Genomic DNA, 17,354 nt, shown 5'->3' with positions numbered 1-17,354 from the left:
CTCCACCTCGTATCTCTAGTCGTGTTCTGCTTTGGGAACAAACTGTGTTAGCACTTATAAAATGCCTTGTTCTCTTTATCTCAAACAAGTCTGTTATCTGGACCCAGAAAATACCCGTGTCCTCCGTCTCCCACTCTGTTCTCCCTCTTGTTTGTTTATTTGGGAATTTTGCCAGGTATTTCCCCAGCCAGTCTGCCTGCTGCACCCACAATGTTCCCTCCTCTTGACAAACTCCACCCCCCACCCCAACCCACAACTCTCACACCCTCCCACCCACAATCCACCCTTCCATGTATGTTGCTAAGCAACATGAGAGCTGGTTCATATTCCAGCCAATCAAATGACTGAACATATTTTCGAACAGTGTTGATGAAGGAACAGGGATATCACTTTTTTTTTCTTCTTTCTATCAAGTCCTTCTTCAATTATGGGGTTTACACCTTACAGGTAATTGTAGCTATTTCATAACGATCCACACATATTTTAGAGAAGTGAGCTTTTGATCATTTTCAGTGGCGGTTCATCCCTCGCTTGGACGAGCAATGCACCACTGGGTGGCAGCAGGATCAGTTTCTATGTTACCACACAGGCTGCAAGAATCTTTTACTGCTGTTGCTAAGCAATTCTGACTCACATGTCTTACCTGTGAAACATTTTTGATTTTTACAGATTTCCCTGCCACCATTTTGTCTTTGTTTTCACCATTTTGAAATGCACCCCGCACTCAAAAGGAAAACAATTTTGGTTGCACTACAATGTCTCTTCACCCTTTAAAAGATATCATTACAATTCAGACCACTGCAGAGACAAAGCCTGTGTTTTTCCGCTGGCAGAAAGAATGAGATACCCATCGTGTATGAGATCAAGGTTTGGGTTAAATATTAGCCTTGAACGGATTCAACTGACTTCATTTCATCATGCAGGAGGCAGGAAATGTGCTCTTGAGTGATTAGGCCAGCAGCTCTTGTCTTCCACTTTAGCAGCAGTGGAGCGATCCATATACACTCTCTGGGCTGATATGTGCAGCTTCCTGTTTTCTTTGTGCACCAACCTCAGAGACATTTAGCATTGACTGCTTTGACATTTCAGATATGATGCAGCTGATCAAGTCCCATTCAAATATTTCCTAATCATTGATATGTATTCTCTTTTTTTTTTTTTACACTCCCCGGGTCCCTGTGTCCCTCCCCCCTCCTCGATCCCCCTGTGTGCGAGTCCCTCATCTCAGCTTTGGTTGCTGTGCAGATGGCTCTTTGTTGGTGCTTCACAATGGGGCTAAGGTCAGTGTGCCTCATGCCATCCACACACTTAAACTTCTTCACTGCAGCTGCCTCGTGGCTTTATTTGTAGTTTTCTAAAATAATTCTCGAGCAAGCATCAGGGCTCCTCATGTGTGCACGGTTAGGTTGTGGTCTTGAAATAAGAGGAAGTTATAAAACCACAGATGTAGCGTATAGCCTGGACCTCTCAAGTCGTAAACACCATAACAGATATCACCTTGTTTTCAAAACTCCGCACTACACCAGGGCCTTCTTTGTAATCTCTTAAACACGGGTCACATTTCATGATTCTTGATATGACAGTTGAAGACAAGCTTTGGAGCATAGCAAATAAATCATAGAGCAGAATATCAGCTCAGCCAGAGAAATAGAAATGCAAATCTACCATCTGTTCTGTGATCCCAATCCAACCCTTCATCATTCAAGAGCTAGTGTAATAATTAGTCTCATAGCTTACCCTTTAATAGTAATTCTAAGGATAACAGGACGGCCTTTCAGAGTAGTAAACAAAGAAACATTTAGGCATCTCTCTCAGAAAGACCAGTGGAAATTACACATTTACTATTCTGCCTGTCATCCAAATAAAATAGAGCTTAAACACTATCATATTTAACATTATCAGTTCAAGGAGCATATTTTGGTGCCAATATACATAAATATAGACACATGATACTGCCAGAAGCATAAACAGATGTTATGTTTAGTCTATGTGAGAAATAGGAGGTTTTCCCAGTGCACAAAATAAAATCCGCTAGTCACCACAAGGCTCAGCAGCAGAGGGCTGTGAGGGGGTTTATAACAGGAAGAAGCAGGTAGACTGAAAGGCGGGAAACTAGAAGAAGGAGGAGCATTTCTAGCAAAGCAGAAGGAATTACTGGAAATTTCCACTTCTCTGGAAAGGCAGTTGCAAGGGTGGAGCTACAGGAGTTTAAATAAGGTGGCTTGCAGTTGAACTTGTGTGGAGAGAAAGTGCAATGGGAAAACTGAAACTATTTTTTATGCATCCGTTAAGTTTTTTAAACCTAAAATATGTTTTCTTTTTACATTGTATAACATATTATATATAAATGATCTCGGATGATACAGTGGTGTAGTATTGAGTAATGATTGACAAGTTCCTTTTAAGATAACCGACATCTCAATACATGTATAAATATATCTATTATTTAACAGTTAGGAGGGCAAAGTGCTTGCTGACAGATGATACTGCATCTTTTTTAAACATGTGTTTTATTTGCTCCTTTGTCTTTCTCGTTTTTGTTTTGTTCTGTTTGTCTCTGTCCTATGTAAAGTGTCTTTGAGTGTTCAGAAAAGCAAAGTCTTATTATTATGTATCAGAGGTAGGATGCTATAGCTGTGTTGTAACAATAAACACAAAGACAGCATTGATCTCTGCACATTTCAACATCTGTTGAATTATACATTCTTTGACATTTTAACCTATGTTTTTAACATACAATTTACTAAATGCATGCAGTATCCTGGCCTCTGCCACTAGAGTACCGAACACATCTCTAAATCTCTATCAATTTATTCATTTTCCAGCAGCTTTTCTGAGTCAAAGTAGCTGTGACAAGAGTCAGTAGTCACCTAGGTGACCTTTTCCCCAGCCATTTCTTCCAACACCTGCACCAAGTGCTCACAAGCCAGCTGGGAGATGTAGTCCCAGTGGCATGTCCTGAGCCTGTTCTGGGATTAGTTTCCACTCCTTCAGAGGAAGACCCCCATCCAGTCTTCAGTTTGAGGGTTTCCAAGATTTCAGCTATATATATATATATATATATATATATATATATATATATATATATATATATATATATATATATATATATATATATATACATATATATATATATTACATTTTACAATCAACACTTGAAATGATGTAGGTACCTGCAAATGACACGGTAGTACAAAATGCCATTGCTATCAAAGTAAAGATGAACAGTGCTTTATGGCTCTGCCCCATGGTCTAGTATAGCTTACAATGGCTACTGCCGCTGATGCATATTTTAGTGTTCTTCCCACATTTGTTTGTAATGAGACCCTGGAAGAATATCTGAACTCCTATGGCAGTTGCTTTCCTGTCCCCTGAATAGGAAAAGACACCTTTTTCTAATGGAGAGAATTCTTAGCCTCCGTTTAGGAGGTGCTACTCCTCCTAGGTACTTTACACCCAAGACAGTTGGCCCCTGTGCACAAATAATGGAGTCAGAACCAGCAGAGTTCATAAGCCAATGTTAAAGGAGCAGACTTTGGCTGCACTATGATATCCTGCAAACAGAGCAAGAGACAATGCACATCTTTTGAACTGGCTTGAGATAGTGACAAGCAGTTAAATCCAAGTGTACAGAGACCAATAGACTTTCATATCGGGAAACACTAGCTCTGGCATTTTCCAAATCCTCAAAGCATTTACAGACTAATCCATGCAACACTGAAGATACATGTCAGCCAACACAGCCACAACTAGAAAACCAGAGGATTTCAGCATCTCTTGGCACCCTGACTGAGGAGCTTTGGTTTACATCATGTGTTTTCCTATGACTTTTTCATGCTTCATGTAAACTATTTTTGGTTCTATTCTTCATGTTTATTTGCTTTAAAAAAAAAAATTTTGTTGCAACATTTTTTTTTACTATTGCTTACCTGTATACTGTTTTTGTTATCTTCCCTTTATCAGGTAAATCCTATATGTAGTGATTTACTGAAAACTATACATTATCAATTAACTTAATTACTAGTTTGCTGTTGATTATTATTATGGTATTGCTGTTGTTTCATTTTGTTCTCTTGGTGTTGTTATTAAGTGATGCACTTTTATTGTTCCTGCAATTTGTTTCATGTCAAATAAAACTGAAAGAAAATAAACAATGGTTTACTTCTCGCACAATAATAAAGACATCTTTAAACAATGTTCATAAAAATGCCCTTGTTTTATTCAAAATAGACCTTAGATAACTGCATTAGTTTACAGAAAAGTTATTTAACATGTGACTGTTCTAGTCACTTTACCAACATTCCCGCAGTTTTGATTTGAAAATCCAGTATTAGCCTCTGGGGGTCTTGTACTAGTGTACATGTAGTCATTATGTTCCACCTTGACTGTACTTAATTGTGTTAATTATAGATCAATAATTTTCTCCCTCACTGTGCATTCGACTGAAGCGTCCCACTGAGAAGTCAACTTCATGTTGTTCTGTACTCTGCAGGACCTGAACGCTAGAGAAAGCCAGGCGGACCATGCAGGACACTGCTGCTGGAAACAAAAGAGCTCAGTTTGCCCCCCACCAAGGCGTCCAATTATCGGGACCCTTCCCCCGCCTAATCCCGACCCCTATGCTCTTTGATGGGCCCCACTTACCCCTGAGCACTGACATTCCGCAAGTCAGGTCAGTCCTTTGTCCTGAAGAAATTTAGTGAAATTAAGGTGCTGCACTTCCCAATTTATATCCAGCTCAACATTCATATAAATGTGCCCCCCGGCGATATGGGAATGATGCAAAACATTTAACTGACTGGCAAACATATTTCGTTGTAAAAACAAAGAGGCTTTTCTTTTATACAATATGTGTCTGTGTTTCCACAACCTTAAATAGCATCAAAAAAGGTTTTCTGATCCTTGTGGAAAGTGTGGTAAACATTCTAGTTTTTGGCAAATGAGAGGTTTACAAAGGCACCACATTAAACCAAATCTCTTTTTCCCTTTTCAGCTTTTCCTTGACTGCCCTACTTGTGCAACAGTTTGGTCCACTTCTTTACCTGCAGAGTGAAATAGGCTGCCCATAGATGGATTTTTTTTTTTGTTCAAGATTTGGTGGCACATGGACACATATTGAGGTAGTAGGCAAATAAGAAGGAAAAAAAGACAGGAAATGATCTCACAAATACCCCCCCACCCCCTCTTCCACCCTCTCCCTCCCTCCCTCTGATTGCTCCCATTTTCCACAGAAAAAGAGTGAGTAATGCCTTCTGCTGCTTTGAGCCTGCGCCTCTGTTCCTCCTGTGGATCTACTTGAGACCATTACATGGTGGATTTCTGTTTCAATGCTCTGTAGTCTCCACATTGTCTTCATTTCCCAAATAAAAAGGTGTTACACTTAATGCAATGCCCAGATTGCAGTGGCATAATGTCCTAAATTGCTGGACAAACGATATACAACCAATGCTGTGTCAGCGTTATTATCTATATTATTATCTATATTATCTATAGCGTAGTTCGTTGTCTGATATATATATATATATATAAGCTTTTGTACTAAAAGTAGTAATATTTTAATATCCCCTTAACATAGTTTGTATATGAATAGTATATGTCAAAAAAACATCCTTATATATATATATATATATATATATATATATATATATATATATATATATATATATATATATATATATATATATATATATATATATATATATATATATGAGGTATGGAATAAAGTACTGACACACAATCATTTGATCTTTGTAATTACAGTCTTTATGATGATACTTCAACTGAATCTGAGGTGGAGGCTTCTTCAAAATGTAAAGCTTGAATACCGACATAGAGAATAAGTGAGGCGGTTAAGGATTATGCTCTGAAATTAGAAATTGAAAACATACTTGTGTCAAGATATCCTCAATGGATTTTTTGGGGCAAGTTAAGGACACAAACAACAGCAATGATGTCTAGAAGAATGAATCCATATCATCTGAAACACTTAAATATGTTTTGTAAACTAGAGTCATGCATGTGGAAATTCCTCTGTTGCTCTAACAACCATCTGATAACTATCTGATAACTGCAGGTAAAAGTTTTATGATAGCTTTGTGTAGGTTGAAAAAAATACCAGGCGTGGCAAATAAGGTTGTTCATGATTATGTTGACAGTTGAGAAATTTCTTTGTAGGTCAGAGTATCCTGTAAATTTCCCCAGTGCGGGACAAATACAATATTATTTTAGTTTCTTATCAAGGCAAAAAATGTGTTGATTTTATCTGTAAAATCATTATTTACTTCTAATTAAGGGACTGACCATGGGGAGGCTTAAATTGTGTTACCACTTCCTTTGATTTAGCAGTTGGATGAGCGAGTGTAGGACAGCCAAGAAAGTTTACGTTAAATAGTTTCTGAAGGAAAGGAAAAACAGACTATTTGGGATATCAAACCAATCACTCTTTCAATAGGAAAATGATTTGTAATTAGGAGAAATAGGGGAATATATCTGAAGAAATATGACATATAAATCACCATTTACACTTCTTCAACTGGTTATAAACAACAATGGTATCTTAGGAATATCTATAGGAGGTCTGACAAATCTCTTCCAACCAAATACCCAATGACACATCATACTGTAGTCATAGGTGCATGCTGTCATTTTCAGTAATTCACTTTGTAGTTTCCCTGGAGAAAGAAAAAAACAACTTTAATGTTATTATGACAATAACTGCGATTTAATACATTTTGTAAATGTTTTACACAGTACACACTTACTTTACATCGCCCTATTACTGTCCCTGATACTCACAAATTACAAAGCAACGCATTTATTGCTGAGCTTGTGTGGCACTTCATGTTTTTCATTTTATTTGTTTTAAATAGTTTCACAAACTTATTGTTCTACAATGACTATGGAAATACTTCAGAATGACAAAATGAGAGGAAAAGATGATACATTAATGTATATTGATATTCACTGCCTATTTATTTATTTGAATACCTTTCAATTTGTTAAGCGGATGTATAGCTCTCAAGCTTTGCAGCTATGTTGTCTTTAGGGGTTTTTGTAATAGAATAATGAATTGTTTAATTGCGTTGGTTCAATGTGCAAATTGCAGTGTTACTGGTCCTTCATTTACTAGGTTAGTAAAACATTGAAAGTGTGTGCACATTTAAGCAGGACCACATTTTGTTACATTGTGTTAAATATAGAAAGGAGGAGTGGCCGCAGTGTTTTCAAATCGTCCCATTATTCCTTTCTGCTTGTAATTTGATACCCCATCTCTGCAGAGAAAGGGCGCTAAGACAAAAGATGCCGTTCGTGGGCATACGTTGAGAAACTTTTTCCCTCCATCTACTTGATTCAATATTCAGCTGTGAGAAGACTTTCGTGGTTTATCAATACTTGAACAACGGGCCACTTGCAGTCATTGTTAACATTTTAGGTACGAAAATCAAACGTAAACTGATGTGTGTAGTAGAAAAAAAAAGAAGTCTGATACCTTGGTTCGGATCTTTAATACCATTGACCAATCAACGGCGAGATAGCCGGTAGGCGGGATATCGTTTTACGATTGACAGCGTATCCCTCCAATCAAACACTCCGGTGGCAGACGTCGTCCAATTGTGTGCGGGATCGACCCGCTGTATCCAACAAGAGTGGATTTTCAACGAGCTCGAGAGAAAAGCGGAGACAGGCAGGCAGACATCATTTCTCTCTCAGCGCCTTTGGACTATCCACACGAAGGCAAAGAGCCAAGAAATTAAAACAAAAATATATCCTTTTCTGAACAGGAATATAATTATCTAAATTAATTTTTAGAAAATCAGCCATGGCAGACACAGCTGTTGAAAAAACCGCAACCGCAGAGATTACAGCCAAGGTGCGTTTCTTTCCGTTTTTTTTTAAATTCTTCCTCTTTCGGTTGAACTGTCGTGTTAAAAGACGTTTGGAACTTTTTGAAGTTGTATTTGTGTTCCCAATTGGTATAAAGCTAACTAGCTCGAGTTCAAACAGTCGTTGGCGGCTGTGGTAGCTAAACGGTTCACATTACTTAATTTAAGTTAACAGTAATTTGGGCTAAAAAAATGAATTACCGAAATTACCCTGGTCTTGAATTGTAACTTGTCGACAAACGTTCACCTTAGAGGTGTCGTATGTGTTATCTTTAGCCTGTGCAGCTAAATATTGTCTGGAAACTCATATGTGATGTGGGTCGTTAAAAAAATGTCTTGTTGAGCAGACAAAGCGGTCAGGTAGAAACAAGCGCTCGTGAGCGGAGCTGCTGCTGTGGGCGGGAAGCCACACTCGCGTCAACGGTGCATTACGGGTTGGGACAAAAACCTTTAGCAATGCCACTAATTATGTCTAACGTGGTCTTGCCTGAATTAGACTTTATCCCAAATATGGTAAACTAGCGTCCTCATTAAAAAACAGACGTGGTGAGAACGTGTGGCACTTCAGAATAAACTCTTTGCTAAACCGTCACATTGATCGAGAGCCTGTGCTTTTATTTTGTAGGAGCTGAAAGAGAAGAAAGAAGTCGAAGTGAAGGAGAAGAAGAAGGAGGTGGTGGTAGAGGAGACGGAGAAAAATAAGGAAGAGGAAGCGGAGAAGGAGAAGGAGGACGAGAAGGAGAAGACCGACAACGGGGACGCACCTGCCAATGGCACAGTGAGTTGGAGACGAGGACCAGCCTCATGGCCTTTTGTCTTAGCACCCCTCATCATGCAGGTGTCGCTGCACCCGCCTCCCTTTCCTGTTCAGCTGCTCTTCACACAGTGCTTTGTTTGGGTTGTGAAATGGCACAGATGTTAGCTAGCGAGCCTTTGGACGTTTCCATGGGTGTCTCTAGTTTTAGCTTTGTAGCTAATCCTCTGGAGAGTAAGAGCTCCTCGCACATGCCTCTTTTTTTAAGTGTCCCCAGAGGGGCCTGTATGTCTAAGACTCTGTGAGGTTTATTTTGAATATACTTGGGATTCCATGTTTAGATTTCATTTGTCTGTGTTCAATTTTACTCATACCATGAAAGCCAAATCCAGAATTTTGATGTTTTTAGTGGATTGACATCTCCCTCTCTTCATTCAGAATGGTGCTGATCACAGTGACAAAGTGGAAAAGAAAACAGAGGAGAAACACAAGAATGGAGACGGTATGTTCACATAATGTAATCTCACAATTGTCAGAAATAGACTTAAAACAACCGTTTTTAAAAAAGTCTCTACTTGTCTCACTTTGTTGTTTTGGATTTGCACCATAAATGCTGCCACATTATGTGTGGCCTTGAGGTCAATTCTTTTTTTCCATGAATCTTGTCCTGATTACACTCAATGTGAGGGATATTTTCTGATGTGACAAACTGTGCGTACAGATGCAGAGAAAGCGCCCCCTGCTGATGAGACTGATGCACAGCCTGTGAAGCGTGCAGCTGAAAAAGAGGAAGAGGAGGAGGAGGAGGTAAGTTGTCACCAGGCCGAAATATACAATTATAATCAAGTGTTGACTGACCTGGTAAACTTAAAGCATTTGTTAATGCTTAAAATGTTTCCATTTTTTATAGAAAAAGGTGGAGACAAAAAAGCAGAAGACAGAGGAAAATGGAGCTTCAAAAGAGGCAGAAGTGAAGGCTTAGGTCTCTGCCCTGCTCCTTGTTTGCAGCTCTGTCCACCACCAGCCTGGTCAACACAGTGTTGTAGAGCTTGTGCTTTCTGTACCGTTCGAGAAATATTTCTTTTGGTTTGCTCCCATGTTATCACATTGCACTGGAGTCCTGAAACAGAGTGGCCCTGCATCCTTTTTTTATGAAATGTTATTTATTGGTCTTTAAAATGAGCTTTTTTCTTTACTTGTACAAATTGGGCCACACCATGAGATAATTTTTTCATTTCTTGAGGTTTTATATCAGTATGATAGAAGCACAATCTCTATTATTTCAGTGCTGACCAGATGATTCATACGTACAGGCAGCTGCTCAACTCCTCCATGGCTCATGTTGACCTCTCAGATTCACCTAAGGACCAAAGATAAGTTTTAAGCAGGGGCTAATGCACAGTTGTTAGCATTATTAGTTGAGGCATAATTTTTTTTGTGTTGAGGCTTGGCTGCCCGGTTAACATAACAGATGGTGCAAATGAATAAAGGGGCTCTGTCTTACGCCTCATGATGAGATTTCTTGACCTTGTTTTATTGTTAATTAACCCCTCTTAAATCTTAAAGCTTTGGTCATTTGTTCTGTATGCATTCCACGCAAGTTTGTACCATTTATACTTTTGTTTTTCTTACAATTTCAATGAGTTTTATGTTATGGCTGGGTAGCTCAGTTTTGCGTCCAAGACTGGCTTGTTCCGAACCAGAATTGACATTCGGTTACTTCAGCCACTGCTTTGTATATTCTGATTAACAAATAAATTGTCTTTTTACTTAAAAGTATATCTTGTGTGTGTGTGTGTGTGTGTTACTTAATTATTAGTGCTTCTTTAAGCATGGTTTTATAAGTAGATGATGTCACTTGACCCAATTTTTCTGAACATGGAAAATGGCTGGCTTAGATGCAGGAAGGAACGGGAATAATCAAATTCACTTGGTAATGGAAGCACAAAATGGATTTCACTCTTGTCCCCTGGCTCCCCCTTGTGGTGTACTCAAAGATAGCAGATCATTATTTCTGAATTCAGCTGGGATGACAACTGGTATGGGCTATAATGGTTATCAGTTAAAAACAATTGACACAGGAGTCCAACATGGCAAAATTATCATTTTAGTTTTAACTGAACCCTGAATAAAAGTAGCTTTTACAGTAACACTGCTATTATTGAGCAATAGGTGGTACCATAAAACACAAAATGGTGTTTTTGTTTGTTTTTCAAGCAAGCTGCAACAGCATGATCCATACAGTTACTGTTCCCTCAGAAACGTTACCATGATGTGCATCCATTCAGTCCAGGAGGCGTAATTAGTAGGCAATTATTGACATTCTGCTGAGGCAGCAATTAAGACTGGTACCTCAATGCTGCTGTATTCAGTGTGAGCACAGGTCAATAAAACAATGGTAGGCTTAAAACAGGTTATATTCTTAAGTTGACCTTTTTTTTTAAAGCCCTGGAGACGGACATGTTGCCTGTGTTGAGGTTGGCAAAGCATACATTTTGCCCTGGCACAACATATGTACAACAAAAAAATACCATTTTGCTGATGAAGATGGCTTTTATAGGATGGAAAAGAAGTAAAATAAGGACTTTACTGAGTTGATGGGCCGAGTGGGGTGGAGCAGAAGCCTACTACCTTACGCATGCGCCCTAATGATGACAATAAGCACTTGCTGCTGGCTCTACGGCCCCAGTCTTTTCTTTAAAAGTTGTCCACCTTCAGGATTACCCATTGTTCACATGAGTCTTCTCCCTGTTTGCTGTTCTTCTGTTTTGTTCGGTTTCCGACTGAATGCTGATTCACACCCCAGTTTCAACTTCTCCTCTTCCTGATAATGACAAGAATCACTGTCATTATTACAATGGCATGGCCAGGAGTCGGGTGACAGCTCACGGCTGTACCATGGCTTAGTGAGGGCCCAGACAGAATTTGCCACCAGCACACATTTCTCTGTATTCTTGAAGGTTTGTGTACAAGCATGTGCACGTATGTCATCTTAAATAGTCATGCCTCTATGCTAATTAACTAGTCTATTGGTACTCCTTTATTAGGAGTCAAACAGCACCAAAGTCTGAAATTTTGGAATAGCACACTAGTCTCCTAATGATTGCTTTTTGTGGGAAGTAAATTTATTTGCTGTTAAAATGTGAACAATGTGAAGCCCTTCAAGACTGTTACAGTGATTAAGCTTTTAGTAAATATTAAATATGTGTTTGCTAAATTAAAGAGCTCTTAAAGTAATAAAGGTGCATTAACTGTGAGTGCGAGTGGACACTGGCAGCTCATTCATTTCGTCAGACAAAACCTGCCTACGGTGTGATGCTAATATTCTAACTCAGAAAAACAGGCAGGTAGACATTCCCTTAGCTGTATGACCAAACAAACAAATACAAAAAATAGATTACATTGTAGCTCATGCAGACGTAAGGCAACTGATAAAAGGAAGAAAAAGAGGGGGGAAGCTGTGGTTAGCTGGCGGTCAACATTTCTATACTAAACACAAACAAGCAAGAAAAGATGATGCAAGATTTTACAGCAAAGAATCAGACAGAAGAACAGCTTAGGCTTATCTATCCTCAAACAGGTCAGTCACACTCACAACTCGCTCTTCCTCACTTCCATTCATCCCACACTGCATTCAAAAAGGTCACACATTCGTTTGCCAAAAGTTAGAAAAAAATGCTTGGCCACACACACTGTATGAACACACTGGTCATGTACACACGTATTAGAGCAATGTCTGTCTGTCTGTAGGAGCAGTGCCGATTGGTGTGAAACAATATATAGAATTGTGCTGTACAATGTGCAGTGTGTTTGTCCTATGACTGCTGTGAAGGTCAACACACTCAGACACTAAGTGACAGCGTGAAAGCGCGTGGCGTTGAGACTGCGTGTGTGAGGTAAAGTAAATTGAGAGACTTTTCTAAATGTGCACCAATAGAGGCTGGGTCTCGCTATCGGGGGGCTCACCCTCAGGGGGGGGCAGATGGTACACCACGCAGAGAGAGGAGTACAGGCAGCCCACGAATGACATCAGGCTTGCAAAGTACATCACTCCCTGGGCCCCACCCACCAGTGAGGTCAGAGGTCCCATCGCCACAGAGACCAGGATCTGTGCCAGGAAATACTGGCAGCTCAGCAGAGAGATGTCCACCCCCATCCCTCGTCTGGTCCCTTCCTCTGATGTGCCACAAAACTGGGGAACATATGCAAACAATGACGATCAATCTATGTTTGTGCACCACAAATCACTTCAGCGTTGAAGGAGGAGTTAAACATTTTTGGGACATACATGTTTGTGTTGAGATATAGATGAGAAGATTGATACCACTCATGCCTGTGCTTCAGAAATGGCTAATTCACATTTGCATTAACACTGCCAACAGGGAAAGAAACGGGATAACATCTGGCTACTGGTACTTCTATGTATATAAAATAGTCAGACAAATAAAGCATCATTGTGGAACTTTTTTCTTTTATCAAACACATTCTTTGTGCTAAGATAAGCTAACCGGCTGCTTCATGTTTACTGTACAAACATGTCAGTGGGAAAGATCTTCTCATCTTACTCTCAACAAAAACACATTTGCTTATTTCCCAAAATCGTTAACTATTCCTTTAAATAAGTAAAATATAATAAAGCTCCATATCTGGATACTGACCTGAGGGCTCTGGTAGTATTCACACAGCAGAGAGTAAGGCAGCGTGCATAGAGAGGAGAAGAGCACCCCATAGGTGACACAGAGAGACAGTACCACATAGAGGTTGGTGGACAGTGTGGCCAGGCCTGTGCCCAAACCAAACGCCAGGTAGGCAAAAAAATATAGAGTGCGAAGAGAGAAACGCTCCTCCAGTTTCTCCAATATGGCTGAAAGTTGAAGAAGAGAGAAACAGTAGGCAAACATGTAGTGTTTCCGAAAGGAAAGAAAGACACAGGAAGGGCCATTGCTGCACTAATAACGCAAACATGTCGCAATTGCGAGTGACGCTTACCAGAGTAGAAAGCGGCACTGAATGCATAGATGCACATGCCCCAGCAGCCCATGCTAACACCAGCATTGTACCGTTGGTAAGCCTCAGAGTCATGGGGTGCTTTCGGGTCTCCTTTAAACACAACCTCACCCATGAAGTCAGTGTAGAAGAGCAGCATGCCTTCAAAGGACAGCCAGCCTAGAGAGAGACAATTAGCATCAGCTCAGTTAATATGAAATACAAGCCAGACAGTTTTTACAGTATTGCAGGGATTTATGTGCAACAAGTTATAAATAGAGATAATTCTCACCCAGGAAATGATTAGTGCATAAACTCCGCATAGAGGGTGGCATCCTGTAGATGGCTATACACAGCAGCCTTATTGACAATTGTGATTCTCCAGTCTCCACATTCTCACTTAAGTCACTCTCATAGCGCACCCCATTCAGCAAAATGTTTGCAACCTTCATCGGAAAAAGAAAGACACAGTGTTTAAAAATGCTACAGTGGCTTCGACTGGCTAAACAAAGTATATCATTTCCAAAATATGTGTCCGGACCTGCTGGCTGAAGGTCACTGTTCTCCTGCGTCCGTTCTCTAGCCCAACAATCTGGGTTGCAATGGGGTCCTCTATTAGTGCAAGACTCTGGGGTCGCTTCAGGATACCAACAGAAGAGCCCCGATGTGATCCCGCACCAAGCTGAGCCCCGGCTGTGACCTGAGATTGTGCTTCTCCCTCAGGCTGTGGCGCTTCTGCATCCTGAGCTGCTCCAGATGGATGAGACACCACGTCGGCCTGGGTCGGTCCTGCAGGATCGCTCCCTGCTCCCTGTGTGGACTCCACAGGAGGAGGAAAGTCCCCTGGTGGCAGGGGCACAGTGGTGGAGTTGGAGGCCAGGGCCTGTGGTGTCTGCGGACCTGTGTAGCAGTTTATGAGCACACTGTCTATATATGAGGTTCCTAATGAAGAGGCAAAGTCATTGATGCCAGTGAGCGAGTTGTCCCTACTAATAAAGCTGCCATATTTTGGAGTGAGGGGGCTCAGAGGCGATATGGGGCTAGTGAGGCCAGCACAGAGCCTTGCATTGGCACTGCAAGAATGGGCAAGAGGGTCAGAGTTATATGGGTGAGACTTTGAGAAATTGTAGCTGTAAAGACCATCCTCATCTTCCTCATCAAGGCCCAAAGCTTGGGGGACAGGAGGAGAGGGAGGAAGGGGGAGGCTGGGGCTTTTTAGATTAGCTTTGCTGGAGTTTTTGTTCTTTGGTAGGCGCCGTTCGGGGATACTCATCAGAGTCATGGCTGTGGCAAACACCAAAGTGATACTCGTAAACATGTATATGACCCGCAGTTGACCTCCCATCGACCTTCCAAATTGTGTCTGGTCCCAGTTGATGCCACCAACAATGTAACCAAATCCACCTCCTAGTCCTGCAAAGCAAGAAACATAAAGCATTGGCGATGTCTTAAAGCATGGCTTAAATCTGTTTTATCAACATATAAGTTATAGCTTCCGTTATGATGAAGTAACCCTGTGTAAAATATGTTCTTACCTGCCAGTAGTGCATGGATGTTCAGCCCCCGATCCTGGTCCTCTGGGCTGCACACATCCATCATGTAGGCATGGCTTGGGTTGTCGGCTGAATCAGCACTGAAGTCCATCAGGACCACACCACACACCGTCAGGATGATTCCCCACTTGTGATTGGATGCAGTGTCAGCCACCGCACCTCCAATGTCCCGTCCGTTCAGCAGCAGAGTGAGACCAAACAGAGCCCCTAAGAAGGAGGGAAGTAAAGTTCAACTGAAATCCTGCTGAGGATTATGGTTAGAGTTAATCTACCTTCCTCTGAGTTTACAGTCAATTTACTAGCATGAAGAGTAGTGTAAAACAGTTGTGTCATGTCTTCTGTAGCTCTGGAGGAGCTTTGTCAAATATTCATGTGACATCAACGAGGCATCTTGGAAACTGCACATCTTCAACAGGAAAGCTGTTTCTAACTGGGCTGTGAAGTTTGGGAGACATATGTAATAACCAGGCAAGTAAAGTTGAACAAAAGACGTATATTGAGTTGCATTACAAGAAGCATACAATATGTTACAACATGGAAAAAAAAAGTCAAGACATCGTAGCCTCTGTTGCATCAGTTTTGACTATTAATCTGTCTCTTAAGTCACCAAACTTTACACAATATATACTTACATACATTCTGATATTTAGCATTGTACTTACTGGGCCCCAAACTTTCTTACCTATAGCCAAGGCAAAAATAAACGGTCTCCTTCGCCCAAACCGGGATGTACACCGATCACTCCACGCTCCGAGGAAAGGCTGAACGAGGAATCCTTCAAACCAAAAACGGAGAACAGAGTTAGCGTCTGAAGTAAATAACAAAATCATCGCTACTCAAAATCACAAGATAATCTATCACATATCACCGTCAAACGGGTTTTCATTTCACCTGGGTTCACTTACCCAGAATGGGGCTAATAAACCACACCAAGCTGTAGAATTGATCAGGCAAGCCCATTTGTAGAAGCACAGGAGTCACATAAGCCGTTTCCATGGCATAGCTGAATTCAATACCAAAGAGGACGCAGCCATTGAAGACCAGCTCTTGGAAGGTACGCCTGGGGGGGATCTCACTGAGATCCAGCTGGTCCAGGGGGCAGGGTGTGTTGGGTGGCGGAGGTGGTGAAGGTCTTATCAGCTTCCGGCGCTTCGGCTGTCTTTGGAAGTTGTTGGCTCGGTGACTGAGGTGCCGGGTGGTGGACGTTGGGAAGCTGGCGGTTTTGGAGAGTGAGCTCCTCCAGAGACCTTCCTGAGCTGTGGATAACCTCCCTCCTGGACTGGCCAAAAGGGGGTCACTGGGGGTGCCCATGCCCGGAGAGGACATCCCTCTCAAGCCAGCTTGCACTGCAGCATATACAAAGGTGATTCACATTGTTAACTTCAGACTTGTAAGGGGTTAATTTTACACTTTAGAGGTCATTCAAGATCAGCATAACGTATCATGCTGGTCATGTGAGTAACTCGGTGCTGCGGGTGGTTATGTGGCGCTACCAACAGGACACTGCAGTCATCAGCAAACCGCTGGGATGGCACAGCAATGATGGGCACGACGCACTGCAACCAATGCGCATGTTAGTGTTGTGCGCAAAAACCCATGTGCTCGGCGTGGCTGGCTACAGCAGGGTAGTATGCGGCACCGCTCTCATGAAGCTGTTTCCATTTTAATATTTTATGGAGGAAGCTCAAATCGGATTTAATGGAGCCGCTGTGGGTCACAATGATGGCGTTGAAGGCAGTTACAAGGATAGCGTATCATTATCCCTCAGATTTAAACTAAACATGTGACCAATGTACGTGTAGCCAGGGAGCCGATCGATTGCTTTTCTCTTTTTCTTTTGTCTTCTCGTGATCCTCGATATTATCAGCGAATTGACGTATGGTCCTTAATGTAAAGACCGCACGATCGACTTAACTGTAGAAGATAATGCAGGCGTGCAAATTGAAACGTGAAAGATGATAATTACCTTATCGGGGAGGCTCGTCATTTATTGCAGCATACTAGGCAAACAGAGCGAGCATTATGATTAATAAAAGAACGAAGGATGAATTACGAGAGTCATGATTGTTGTTTTGTTTTTTGTTTTTTTGTTTTTTTGTTTTTCATGCAGTCATCCCCCCGCTCTCTCCTCAGTACCTTCTTCTTCCCCCTCTTCTCATCTCCTCCTTCGCCTCTTCC

General features: G+C 41.2%; 2 protein-coding genes and 1 long non-coding RNA gene across 5 annotated transcripts; 2 read left to right on the top strand and 1 right to left on the bottom strand.

Moving 5' to 3' along the window:
• Positions 1–1,108: 1,108 nt before the first annotated feature.
• On the top strand, positions 1,109–5,377 carry LOC137796682 (uncharacterized). Its single transcript, XR_011078600.1, has 3 exons — positions 1,109–1,280; positions 4,493–4,672; positions 4,994–5,377. It is a non-coding gene; the product is annotated as an uncharacterized lncRNA (long non-coding RNA).
• A 2,271-nt stretch (positions 5,378–7,648) lies between these two features.
• si:ch211-222l21.1 (prothymosin alpha-B) lies at positions 7,649–10,416 on the top strand. Its single transcript, XM_068594752.1, has 5 exons — positions 7,649–7,870; positions 8,509–8,661; positions 9,076–9,139; positions 9,359–9,444; positions 9,548–10,416. Exons 1-5 carry the CDS (start codon positions 7,820–7,822, stop codon positions 9,617–9,619), a joined length of 426 nt encoding a protein of 141 aa, XP_068450853.1. The 5' UTR covers positions 7,649–7,819; the 3' UTR covers positions 9,620–10,416.
• slc45a1 (solute carrier family 45 member 1) lies at positions 9,782–17,354 on the bottom strand. 3 transcript variants are annotated; one of them, XM_068594723.1, is made up of 10 exons: positions 17,143–17,354; positions 16,082–16,522; positions 15,859–15,951; positions 15,159–15,383; positions 14,165–15,036; positions 13,916–14,069; positions 13,627–13,803; positions 13,296–13,501; positions 12,604–12,829; positions 9,782–11,461 (listed from the first exon to the last, which is right to left on the bottom strand). In XM_068594723.1, exons 2-10 carry the CDS (start codon positions 16,500–16,502, stop codon positions 11,433–11,435), a joined length of 2,403 nt encoding a protein of 800 aa, XP_068450824.1. In that variant the 5' UTR covers positions 16,503–16,522; positions 17,143–17,354; the 3' UTR covers positions 9,782–11,432. The 3 variants fall into 3 exon arrangements, with proteins under 3 accessions (XP_068450824.1, XP_068450825.1, XP_068450823.1); XM_068594724.1 differs by having other exon boundaries at positions 12,707–12,829; XM_068594722.1 differs by having other exon boundaries at positions 11,372–12,829.

The sequence above is a fragment of the Clinocottus analis genome, unplaced genomic scaffold (genome assembly GCF_023055335.1).
Source record: "Clinocottus analis isolate CAN_PGR_092001 unplaced genomic scaffold, fCliAna1.0.p SCAF_3, whole genome shotgun sequence".
NCBI lineage: Eukaryota > Metazoa > Chordata > Actinopteri > Perciformes > Cottidae > Clinocottus > Clinocottus analis.
This window is presented reverse-complemented; position numbering and strand designations above follow the sequence as displayed.

What these genes read in the sequence shown, in the direction of transcription:
- slc45a1 (XM_068594722.1), bottom strand. Translation starts at nt 16,502, where the DNA reads ATGTCCTCTCCGGGCATGGGCACCCCCAGTGACCCCCTTTTGGCCAGT. An exon ending in TATTTTTGCCTTGGCTATAG is followed by an intron (nt 15,384 to 15,858) that starts GTAAGAAAGTTT and finishes CCTCCTTCTTAG; the next exon opens with GGGCTCTGTTTGGTCTCACT. An exon ending in AATACTACCAGAGCCCTCAG is followed by an intron (nt 12,830 to 13,295) that starts GTCAGTATCCAG and finishes TATGTTCCCCAG; the next exon opens with TTTTGTGGCACATCAGAGGA.
- si:ch211-222l21.1 (XM_068594752.1), top strand. Translation starts at nt 7,820, where the DNA reads ATGGCAGACACAGCTGTTGAAAAAACCGCAACCGCAGAGATTACAGCC. An exon ending in CCGCAGAGATTACAGCCAAG is followed by an intron (nt 7,871 to 8,508) that starts GTGCGTTTCTTT and finishes TTTATTTTGTAG; the next exon opens with GAGCTGAAAGAGAAGAAAGA. An exon ending in ACGCACCTGCCAATGGCACA is followed by an intron (nt 8,662 to 9,075) that starts GTGAGTTGGAGA and finishes CTCTTCATTCAG; the next exon opens with AATGGTGCTGATCACAGTGA.